This window comes from Zerene cesonia, unplaced genomic scaffold, assembly GCF_012273895.1.
Source record: "Zerene cesonia ecotype Mississippi unplaced genomic scaffold, Zerene_cesonia_1.1 Zces_u006, whole genome shotgun sequence".
Classification (NCBI taxonomy): domain Eukaryota; kingdom Metazoa; phylum Arthropoda; class Insecta; order Lepidoptera; family Pieridae; genus Zerene; species Zerene cesonia.
The window spans coordinates 291600-304308 of NW_024045136.1; the positions used below are offsets into that span (position 1 = coordinate 291600).

General features: G+C 36.8%; 2 protein-coding genes across 2 annotated transcripts in view; one reads left to right on the forward strand and one right to left on the reverse strand.

Annotated features, from left to right (window-relative positions):
* The first annotated feature begins 923 nt into the window (after positions 1-923).
* LOC119838907 (putative uncharacterized protein DDB_G0293878) lies at positions 924-3203 on the forward strand. The gene is made up of 2 exons (XM_038365050.1): positions 924-2981; positions 3061-3203. The coding sequence occupies exons 1-2, from the start codon at positions 966-968 to the stop codon at positions 3061-3063; spliced, it is 2019 nt and encodes a 672-aa protein (XP_038220978.1). The 5' UTR covers positions 924-965; the 3' UTR covers positions 3064-3203.
* Positions 3204-3778: 575 nt separating this feature from the next.
* LOC119838874 (U4/U6 small nuclear ribonucleoprotein Prp3) overlaps positions 3779-12709 on the reverse strand; it is a 15183-nt gene continuing 6252 nt past the window's right edge. The window contains exons 7-14 of the mRNA XM_038365016.1: positions 12017-12144; positions 11311-11501; positions 10349-10496; positions 9455-9608; positions 8437-8492; positions 7655-7804; positions 5863-5995; positions 3779-5326 (exon numbers count right to left, since the gene is read on the reverse strand). Of these exons, the coding sequence (XP_038220944.1) occupies positions 5216-5326; positions 5863-5995; positions 7655-7804; positions 8437-8492; positions 9455-9608; positions 10349-10496; positions 11311-11501; positions 12017-12144 (1071 nt within the window). The 3' untranslated portion in view covers positions 3779-5215. The remainder of the gene's footprint in view (positions 5327-5862; positions 5996-7654; positions 7805-8436; positions 8493-9454; positions 9609-10348; positions 10497-11310; positions 11502-12016; positions 12145-12709) is intronic.

The window sequence follows — 12709 nt, forward strand, 5'->3', positions numbered from 1 at the left end:
AGCTGGGTAGACTGCGAGCGTTGTCACTGTAATAATATAATGAATAAATTGCGTTTAAAATCCGTTAAAAAGTTTTTAATTTCTAAACTAATTTATTATTAAAATAGTAGGATAGATATGTTATGTACATACTAGCTTTCCGCCCGCGGCTTTGCACGCCTCGTCACAGGAAGGATAGACCCGTTTTCCTCGCGTGTTCCCTTTCCCGTGGGATTTCCGGGAAAAGCACTTTCCTATGTACGTCTGAGTTTAAGCTGTTTCTGCACAATCGCGAATCAAATATAGGTACATTAGGATAAATAACAGTATTTATTATAATTAAGGATAACGTTATTATCCTAATAGCCATATAATTATACTCGTATGCGATAAACGGAGTAATGTTTTTCGAGCGTTTCTATGATTAACTTTATACATACAACTATGTGTTCGCCCCGGTGCACCCGTGGTTCATATATAGCCTACTAGCTACGCCCCGCCGTTTCACCCGCGTCTGTATCCCGTAGGAATATAGGGATAAAAAGTGTTATTTCAGTTGTCCAGCTGTCTACGTACCAAATTTCATTGCAATCGGTTCAGTAATTCTTGCGTGGAAGAGTAACAAACACACATACATCTTACACACAAACTTCGCATTTATAATATTAGTAGGAAGTTGGATAGGATTTATTTTTACTGTACAATTGCTTGTTTATTTTTTTTTTGTTTTTATTTTTGTCGGTGTCTGGAATGTGCATACGTTTCTTTTTTCATATTAATTGAATCACTATACAATACTGTGTTTTATTGACAAAACTTTTACATTATTAACAAGGCATATAGTTATGACGTTACTACGTACACTAACACAAACAAATGAAACATAAGGAAAACTTAAATTAATGTACATTTACTAACGTAGAATGCGTGCGTCAAAGAAACCTGTATTTAAACGAACCGAGACTCGGGGTGATTCACTTCGCAAAATGTTGTTACCACTATACACGTTCGCAGCGTTAGCAAATATTATCGCAAAAGCTAATAATTATGATATAAACGTCCCATACGACCCTGACTTTGATATACGAGTGAAACGCGATGTAAACAGCGACGAAATCAACAATAATGATATTAGCCGTGATGTGAATGTGATTTACGTGAGAAATATCGATAATAAAGAGGATAGTGGATTTGTTCGCAGTTATGACGAGAATTCCGAACCAGTGGAAGTATATTTTGACGAATACGAACACAAAAATGATTTAAATAAGGAAATTGGTGGTCACGACGTCAATAAGAAGATAAAGCCAAAAGGCTATTATGTTTATAAGGATAATGATGTTGTTACATCCAATAAAATTTCCACTACAAATAAGTTACAAAGGCAAAATGAAATTAACTCCGATAAAACGATACCGAACCAAAATAATTATGAGAAAATAGGCATTGAATTATTAAAAAATAACCAAATGGTAGTTAAAGATAATAAAAGAGACAAAAGAAGCTACTATTTGCCTTATGCTACTGTTAAACAGAATGCAACTGAAAAACAAAACGAAACGAACATTTTATATTATCAATTGAGTGATTCTTTAACACAAGACTATAATGTTAAAAATGATAACTTTAGCAACGGCCAGGGAAATTCGGATATAAAAAACGATACATTTTCCATGAAGAATCACACAAAATACGAGGATTCGTCTACAAAAAATAATACAAATGTGAATAACAATTTACCAGTGAACCAAAATCCAGCAAATCCGAGTATTGAACCAATCGATTCTTATGAAATATATAACAACGACTACGATAATGAAGGATATTTCGTGTATAACAAACCCGACAAGGTGGACATCTATCATCCAAAGCCTAAAGTAAACCAAAATCCAGCGGAAATTCCAAAAAATAAACAAAAAGGTAAAATACCATCAGTAAGTAACAATGGTACCGCAAATAAATCACCCGCTGTGCAAAGCGAGGGCGTTAATAATTCTAAATTGAATGAAACGAAGTCCTTAGAAAAAACGATAAATCAAGAGGACAAGGAAATTCTTCAAACCCAAGATGTTAATAATCAGAAAGATAGGCATTACCGCTTTGCGCGCAGTACGGATTCAGCAAAAGTTTCAGACATCAATCTCGATTATGAAAATAATGGTGATTTCATCGTGTTCAAAAGACCAATACTTGTAGTCCATAAGAAACAAAGAAAACAAACAGTAAGACCCAAAAATTACAAAAACAATAATATCCCATCGTCAACTACACCTAATAATCCTAAAAACAAGCAAATTTATCATAATACAAATAAACCCACACCACGACCCGTTCGAACGACAACAAAGGCCAATAAATTAGATTCGAGCGATGAATCTAGTGGCTCAAGTGAAGGCGTCGATAGAACTGTAATTTCACACAAAAACAATGTAAAATCGACTGGACGCTGGCATCGTGTAGATCGTCTAAAACGAAGTTACTATTTACCCATTCCTAATGACGATGTAAATATGAAGAATGACGGAAAAACTTATCACGGAGGACGTAAACCAAATCGCGGATATTATCCCTTGAGCGATACACATATACCAGGTTATAATGACGGTTACGATGCATCTAATTTCGAAGGAGGAGAAGTAAGACCTTACCCAAAAAACAAAAATGCCAGCCCCACCCTGCCACCAAAACGCAACGATGACAGAAACTACGAAGATCAAACAAACGTTCATCTTAACCAAAAATATCCTAAAAATACTCGAATCCATAGAGTTGAAAAAACACAAACGCAGCACGAGAGAGAAGAGAACGAATCAAACGAAGGTTTATTCAGTTCATTTTGGAAGCCTGTAAAATCCTTCTTTAGCAGATTAAGACGAAGCATAGACGAACCCGACCACGATTTCCCGCCTCAGACAGCACACATTCGGAAACGAAAGAGCGTCTCCGAATTTTTCTACAACATCATTGACAAAGTTGAATCGTACACGCGAGGGAGTCAAGTGGTAATTATAAATGAAACTAATTGTAATGATTCTATAAATAATGATAGTAATAATCATGAAATATCTAATTATATTCCAGTAAACACGGAGCACGCGGAACTCATAGATTATAATGGAAATTGGAACAGTAGTAGCGAAAATACACATACGAATTATCAACTACCGTATGTATTCAATGAATTGGAGTATGTTAATAATTACGATGCGCAGGATATAAATCCGGATCAAAACTTACGTCCTGTCCCCAACGTGCCTTCGAATAATGTGAATACAGAAGAGGTAATACAGAATACTGCTGTAAATACAGATGTAACATCAGGCAATTTGCAGGCTTCCTGTTTCATGTGTGGATATGCATCGTGCCCGAAAAATCACATACGAAAGGGGTTTTACTGTATTCCTATTAAGCGATGATATTATTCAATAAACTATAATACAAATACATTTAATTTATTGTTAATTAATTATCTAAATTTGGTAAGTGACTACATAGTTTTAATTTTTTTTAACAAAAAAGACGGAACCTTCAAAGTGCCAAAACTAGACAAAATTTAAATGGGCCCACATGACCGGCATCAGCTCTCAAATAAAACAAAAAGAATCATCAAAATCGGTTTACCTATTAAAACGTATGAGGTAACAAATAAAAAAAAAATACAGTGAAGCTGATAACACCTTTTTTGAATTCATTTGACAAGACATCCACACATATTTATTTGATAAACGTAAACTCCATTTTGATATCTAAAAGCATAAGTAAGGCTAGACTATAAAGTACAAAATAAAACAAAAACAAACATAATTTATACTTTATTACACTTTAAATTTACAAGAAACTTACGTTATTAATATTTTTACATTAATTCTCACCACATTCTAATATTTCCAATAGTATACAAAATATAATTATTTCCAGACTTAGGTTTTCAATTGGTCTTAAAATCTGACCAATATTAACACTAATTACATGCCGTGTAAGTGTAAGTACATTGTGAAAATTTAATTCACAACAGTTCAGCCGTTTACGTGATTTGGAAATGTAGATTCAAGCTGTAATTTAATTGTTTGAGTCTTAAGATTCGCAGCGGCCCTACCTTTGCGAATGTTCATGGGCGGTGGTGATCGCTTACCATCAGGCGAACCACCAGATCAGTTCCTCGGTATGGAAAAAAAGTTCCGAAGAAATATATGACATTTCGGCTTAAATTGCAAAGTTAGTTATTTTGAACTTTCAACTCAAAACTAGCTGACAAGTCGCTATGGTAACAGAATTGGACAAAAAATATCGTTATAATGACACTATCACGCTAATATCATAAATGTGAAAGTTTGTTTGTTTGGATGTTTATCCGTCAATTACGCTGAAACTACTGAAGGGATTTTGATGGTATACAGACAGAGTATCAGTTGACTTGGATGAAAGGACACTTTTTATCACAATTAAATGCTCGCTTGAGTTAAACAGGAATATTAACATCCGGGCGAAGCCTGGGCGAGCGTCTAGTTTTAAATAAAATATGCAATGCATATATTTTTCATATAGACATATTTAATGTCCATTTGCTTATGCAGTACCATAAGCAAATGGACATTTAATATGTCTATATCACCAGTTATTAGCCTTGTGAGTTAATTAACTTACAAGGCTAATAACTGGTAATAGTATAATATAGTGGAGCTTTGGCCAAATTATTAATATGGACAGATTTACATAGTTTTAAGTTTGGATATTAGAAAGGTTAAATATTTATTGGGAAAAAAATTATAAAACTCGTTATACCCACACTTCGTACTGTTATATTAGGAAAAAGGCTCGTCCATCTCTACTGGTTTTTTAATAAAACGGACACACAAAAATGTCCGTTTTTAACATGAACCATTACTGATATTGACTTATAAATAACTACCGTATTGCAGGTGAGAGAATTTAATTTTGCCCAACTTAAAAAGGAAAAGATGTAAAACAAACATACACACAAAAGAGACTATTTTAAAAAAACAAACAATCAATGTCCTTTGCATTTCACCATTTGTACTGAAGTCTAAACATTAAAAAAATTTAAACAGGCACACAAAAATGTCCGTTTTCCTTGCTGACCTTAAGAAACGGACATATCAAATGACCGTTTCCTATATTTATTTGTAAAAACAGATGTAACACTTGTTTCACATTGTGGGTTACATCGAAATCGATTCAGCCCTAAATTTCTTCACCGACATAGTTTCATTCGAACCTAGGGCTCATCTATTGAACCTAAGACTGCACCACTGTACGCTAGGTCCCAATAGTGCTCGACTTTGTGCTTATGGAACAGTTCTCTTGCTTGCTTCTCCGTTGGCATCACCTGGAAGTTAAAATATATAATTAGCATACAGTTCGTCGTTAAATCGTCAAAAATATTTAATACATACAATAAAAAAGAAACACAGAGTAAAGAAAAAAAAATCCTACACCAATATAGTAAATACGAAAGTTACTCTGTCTGTCTCTCTGTCCCTTCTTCACACCTCTACCACTGAACCGATTTTCATGAAATTTGCTACAAATACAGATTGACACATGGGTAAGGACAAAGGATAGGTATAATCCTGTATATCCTACGGGATGACAATGATGCCAGTTTTTCTTTGATGGCAACTACATGGTATAAAGCAAAGTCGCTTACAACGTCTCTCCCTGTGTGTATGTATAAATCTTTTAAACTACGCAACGGATTTAGATGGAATTTTTTTTAATAGATAGAGTGATCCAATTTCTATATTTATATACACAATAACCTAGTAACTGCTCCGAATTTAACGCTAGCGAAGCCGCGGGCAAAAGACAAAAAAGTTAATAATAATAAATGATCAGGATAGCAGGATATTAGGATAGGCTGACCTTAAACTTGATCTCCCCAAAGGAGCGTTGCGCCGTGGTCCCCTCCCACACGAGCTGGCACGAATTCGGCACTTCCGTACCGTCCGTTTCCTTCACCGTCTCCTCTTCCCACTTGATCCGGTGCAGCATCAGTCTGAAAAGGGGCAAATATATCACGCTTAGTGCTTAGTTGTAGTTATAGTTATAGTAATCCTATTTAGATAAATTTCCTAAATTTAAAAGCGCGATTATTCAGAGTATTAATAATTAATAAATGAATAACTTACACACACATCCACATTCATTCACTGACTCACACTTATATATTCTTTATAATATATATGTATACATATATATATATATATAAACAAAGAGAAAGCATATTGAACTCTTGATTTTTATATAATGTTTTTTTTCTAATGTTACAGTGGGCAATGGAGCTGGTGGCACAAAGTCCATTGCAGACCTTACACCTCTACAAATGGATTGCCGACTTCTTAGGAAGGGACTGGGAAGGGTAAGAAAAAGTATATGGGTGGCTCCGGCTCCCCCACTCACCGAACGAAACACAGCAGTATGCTATCTCACGCCGGTCTTCTGTGGGGGTGTGATACTTCCCCGGTGCGAGCTGGCCCAATTCGTGCCGAACCGTGCTCGACTCCCACAATAAATTAATTAATTTTTATATAAAAGACATTGTAGTCTCTGTAATTGGTGTGCTTTATAAGTGGCGTTATTATATGAAACCTGTAGAATTAACTGTATTATTAACAGTTATATATAAAAATCTCGTGTCACAATGTTAGCTACCATACTCCTCCCAAATGGCTGGGCCGATTCTCATGGTATTTTGTGTTTGTGCATATCAAGTATGTCTGAGAGTCGGAGAACATTTATTTTATATATTTATTTATTAATGTATTTATCCAAATCACATGCCATTACAGGTTACAACCCAATGCGACAGCGACTTACAACGAAAAAAAACTTACAACTAAACCTAACTAACTACCTAACTAATAGTGATTATAACATATTATATAATAACAAAACCCTTGCAACTTCACTCAACATCTATTTTCCTTAACCCTAAATGATAAGGATCGGGCAGAACAGTGTTTGCCGGGTCAGCTAGTCTATGTATATATGAATCCCTATTTTCTTTGGTCACGCCATCACGTGGCAACGGCTGGACCAATTTCAAGAATTGCTAAATAAGCCTCAATTACACATATGACATAGGCTATATATGTACCATCGGTGAAACCGGAGCGAACAGCTAGTAACATAGTATTTTCTTGTGTTTGATTTTTCGCGAGTATTATGTATACATTTATAAATAAATAAAAAAAAAAAATTAAAGACTTTAACGGACTGGGAGTCTTCCCGCGACCACGCTCGCTGTAAAGTGTTCGAAACGTCGGCTTAATAATATCCTATCCTACTAATATTATAAATGCGAAAGTTTGTAACGATGTGTGTGTGTGTGTTTGTTGCTCTTTCACGCAAAAACTACTGAACTGGTTGCAATGAAATTTGGTACGTAGACAGCTGCGCAACTGGAATAACATATAGGCAACTTTATATCCCGATGTTCGCACGGGATACGGACTTGCGCGGGTGAAACCGCGCGGCGCAGGTAGTAATGAATAAATCACGTTTAAAATCCGTTAAAAACTCTTCAATTTCTAACAGCTAGTGACACGCCAGCACCGAAGCGAGTTACTATATATATATATATATATATATATATATATATATATATATATATATATATATATATATATATATATACACAGACAGAAATGATCACCTCTTGTACTTGGCGTGCTGCTTGGGCCCCCCCTCCACGACGACGACGCAGCAGCCCCGGTGCAGCACCACGCAGCCCGTCATGTGCAGCTGCTGCGCGTTCACCTCCACCTTGAACTTCGCCGACGCGCACTCGAACAGGTCTTTTATTCTGAAAAAAAAAATGAGCAAAAAGAGAAATGCAACTGAAGAGGTGTAAATTTTTTTAAATAATTTTTTTATTTTTTATTAATTCTTTATTGCTTCTAATAAAGCTACAAAAAACTTAATAAAGTTACATTACAAACAAATGGCGGCCTTATCGCTATATATCGATTTCTTCCAGACAACCAGACGTACAGAGAGAAATTAGATCATTGTTTTTTTTGTATCAATCATGTTATGTAATAAATATGAATAAATAGATAAAATAAAAAAAAATACTTGTTGACCGATTCCTTTGTTGTTGTGACATTTGAGTTATTTGCGTTTTAAATACGTCATTCGATACTGACTCACGCGGGTGAAACTGCGGGGCGCAGCTAGTAATATAAAGCTGCAGAGTTTGTTAGTTTGTTTGTTTGAACGCACTAATCTCAGGACTACTGGTCCGTTTTGACAAAATCTTTCAGTGTTAGATAGCCCATTTATTTAGGAAGGCTACAGGCTATTTATGTACCACCCGCGAAGCCGGGGCGTACAGCTAGTATTGAAAAAAATGCTTCTAGAAGAAGTCTAATTGAATAAAAGGATATCCGAGTTTGAATACACTACAGCATCATGAAATAAAGCTGAAATTTTTACCTGTAAACAGCGACATGCACGCCCATAGTTGTGTCCTCTCGAATTTTTCTATCAACCTGTAATCGCAAAGAGACCATCATTCGATATGAATAGAAATCAATCGCCGAGTGTGCTGCTGAGGGTGTAACTTGAGAACGGCTCGGCCAATTCGGCTAAATTTTTTTGCCCGAGGAGGGTTCTTATGAAAAAAAAAGAAACGTACTACGAATGAAGCCGCGGCGGACCGCTATTATGTCCCTATGAATGCTTAATTCTTCAAAACTACGCAACGAATTTTGATAGGTTTTTCTAATAGATAGAGTGATTCAAGAGGAAGGTTTATATGTATAATAACATCTTTTAAATAACCGCGAATTTAAAGCGAAGCCGCAGGCAAAAATTAGTAAAATCATAAAAAAGAAACACCCTTTCTCCTCGCCTCTTATCATTTCTCTCGCTCCTTTTTAAGTGGCCACATGACAAATAATTAATCAATTATTATCCATCCAAAAATTCCCTTGCTCTATCCCACTCGGTCTCTTACTATTTCCCTCTCCCTCTCCACACTTTACAAATAACTAAACACAATGATTATCTTTACTCAAATCTATTGCTCTATCAAACATTATATCAATCAATCTTCTACCTTCTCACTCACTCTCTCTCTCTCTCTCCTCCTTCGTTAGTGCCCACATTTAATATATCACTTAACTTTCAATAATTCGATTAATTAAAATTTAAACAAGGTTTTGAGCTATACTGTTGATCAACTGTTTCTCCACAAATGTATATGCTAGGCTTTACTCTTATCCTTCTAACTCTTTCTTCCCTGAGGAAATTAAAAAAAATAGTAAATACTCGATCCTAAGGCGGGATTCGAACCCGCGTCCCTTTGCCAAACCGCAGCAACGCCTCACCTCTCGGCCACCCGCGATCCCGCCTCAGTAATCGAATTTCTTCTACTCTTTCTTAATCTTATGTTCCCAAGGGACTCGAATGCCATAAAACTAAAACTCAAACTCCTTCAACTCTCTCTCACCTTCTCCCTCTTCTGCTCCTTAGTAAGGGCTCTCGCTTTGTTCGCCTCCAAGTGAGTCTTCTGCCGTTTCGCGATCTGCTCTCGAACCTTCGCCTCGATGGCGGTGGGGTCTTGCACCGCCTCCGTGCCCAGTGCCCTCATAAGATTTGATATCCTGCACAAAAGAAGGATAGGAAACAAATAAATACATACAGTTTCTTTATTTAACTAATCACACATTATTTCGTACGTCATATCGCAATAAACAAACAGACACAATTATCATATTATATTAACAGTAACACTTCCTATTAATATTATAAAAGCGAGAATTCGTAAGAATGGATTTTAGTAACTTTTTGAGGCGAGCTTATCATCTATATATGTACTCCTCCTCCGAAACGGCTTGACCGATTCTCATGAAATTTTGTGTGCATACATAGACATAGGATACTTTTGCTTTAGTGCATTTGTGTATTGTGCGTGTTAGTTTGTGTGTGTGTGTGTGTGTGTGTGTGTGTTTTTGTCTATTTGTGTGTTAAAATTATACCTCTTAATGAGTGTGATGTACGTACTTGTATGTGTTTGGGTGTGTGTGTAAATATGCGTGTTTGCGTGTTAGAAGGTGTGCGTATGTGTATATGTGAATAATCTGTACTAATATTAAGAAGCTGAAGAGTTTGTTTATTTGAGCGAGCTAAGCTCAGGAACTACAGGTCCGTTTTGAAAAATTCTTTCAGTTTTAGATAGCCCATTTATTGAGGAAGGCTTTAGACTATATATGTACCACGGGCGAAGCCGGAGCGGACCGCTAGTTATGTAACTAGCGGTCTGTACTTCCACCATATAATTTTATGTGTGTCTGTACTAGCAAACACCCCTGTCTACTGGTCCTATCGTGTTTTAATATAATACCTGAGCTTAGGTTCTGGCGGCGCCTCCAGCCCGAGCCGGACCTTCTCCTGCTCCTCCTTCCACGCCTCCCTGCGGCTCTGCCGCCGCAGCTTCTTCCTCTCCTTCTTGGTGAGGAACACCGGCATGTACGTCGGCTTCAGCGGTTCCGCTGGGGTCGAGAGGAGATTTATCGATTGGTGATTATGGGCAGAGAGGAGATTGAATAATGGGCGGATGATTATCCAATCAAATAAAGAAAACATTAATCACTAGCTGCGCCCCGCGATTTCACCCGCTAAGTCCGTATCCCGTAAGAATATCGGGATAAAAAGTTGCCTATATGTTATTCCAGTTGTCCAGCTATCTACGTACCAAATTTCATTGCAATCGGTTCATTAGTTTTTGCGTGAAAGAGTAACAAACATCCATACATCCATACAAACTTTCGCATTAATAATATCAGTAGGATAAATGGTCTTCAATTCAAGCATTCGACCACGCTCGAGCCCTTGAAGGTAGACCGTCATTGTTCACTTCTAACTGTATCATGCTAGAGTAATATTTCGCAGAGGAAAATACTATAATATTGCGTATACAAAATACAAAGAGCGATTGACACTCAATTGCTAACTTCTTACTCACTAATGTACACATTAAATAACCAACTCACTCACTCAGTCACCACCAAACCCACAAACTAAACAACTCACAGCGGCCTAAGGTGTAGGTAAGCGGTGATGACGTCACCGTTCACATTATCCAGTATAACGTCATCATCAACATCACATTTAGCGACACTTTAGCGTATTCACGCGGTAAGTAACTAATGTAACCACTCACTCACTAAGTAAGGTACAAACTCAGACTAACTAACTTCACCCATTCACTAGCGCTCTCTCTAAAACAACACTCACTCAATTGAGTGGATAAGTTTCTAAGCCAACCAACACACCCACTCAGTTACTAACTAATTGATAACTCACTCGGCGGCCTCAACTGCTGCGGGTGCTCCACTAAATTGGTGATGGCGTCACCGTTCAGGTTATCCACGATATCGTCATCACCAACATTACAATCGGCGACGCGTTGCGTGTCGGTGCGTGCGTCGTTCGTATCGCCGGCGGTTCGCTTCGCTTCACGTTCTTCGGGTGTCATTAGGATCACGCTGTCCCACCTGGTTATTTTACAGTGTTTTTTTATCTTTATTTATTACTCTTTAACAAAAATTGTACAAATATGGAAACTAAAAAAAAATAACACGATTATATATATATAATAAAAAAAAACTTTCCTCTTCAATGATATCTAGCAAATTTTTTATGTCTGTATTGTACTAAATGTACATTTATCAAAACAGAAGGAACCACACATATATTGTCGCAAAACCAGCTAGACCGATTATGGAAAAGCTTTTACCGTCAGAACATACCCAGTAACAGAATATAAAAGGCAGACTGTATTTTTAATAGCGGCTACCATTAATTAAATTTATAAAAACTTAATGTTTGATAAGAAATAAATGAAAGACGACACCAATGCATAGCAATATACATATTATAGTTTAGTTTTATTTGAAATTTTAATTTATATCCGATAATGATCTGGCTCGAAGGACTATTACGAGGGTCATAACTACCGCTACGTACCTTCACATTTCGTCATCTAAGCGAGGGTACCGTTTCTACTCACCATTCTATATCCGGAACTCGATCGGAGTCCGGCACGTCAGCCGCCAGCAGGGCGAGTTTTGTGGCCGACGAAATACCGGTTTTTCGCGCGATCTGCGATATCTCGTTCTGCAGCTTCTCCAATTGGGCCTGAGGGAATAACGAAAAATTGGAAATAAAGATGAATTTACGAATTACGAGACAATATTACAAACACAAAGTATTCAAAGAATTACATATATATAATATCACATCGAATACGATACAGGGAAACACAATATAATTTAATTATTAGCTTTGAGCTCGTGTAGTCAATAATAACAGTCCGCGGATTTCCCTGCATATTTCTCGTGGGATATCCGGGATAAAAAAACTATCCTAGAACCTTTCCTGGATCGAAAATTATTCGATTTCGCTGTATTAAATTTCATCCAAACCGGTTCAGTGTTTATGGAGTGAAGAAGGGACACACAGATAGAGTTGTACCCGTAGCATAATAAATGTGAAAGATATAGAAGTGTGTGCAACACACAACAGAAACGTTGGCTTGCCTGGCAACTTTAACTTGCCGTTCAAGCGTTTAATAGCATGTAGAAAGTGTATGAGTTTTTAATGCCTAGAGGCAAGAGGGGTAAAGGCTGTGACGACACACTTTAAGATTCAAAATATGAACTATGCTGCGATATTGAAAATCAACGTAATCAATCTAAAAACG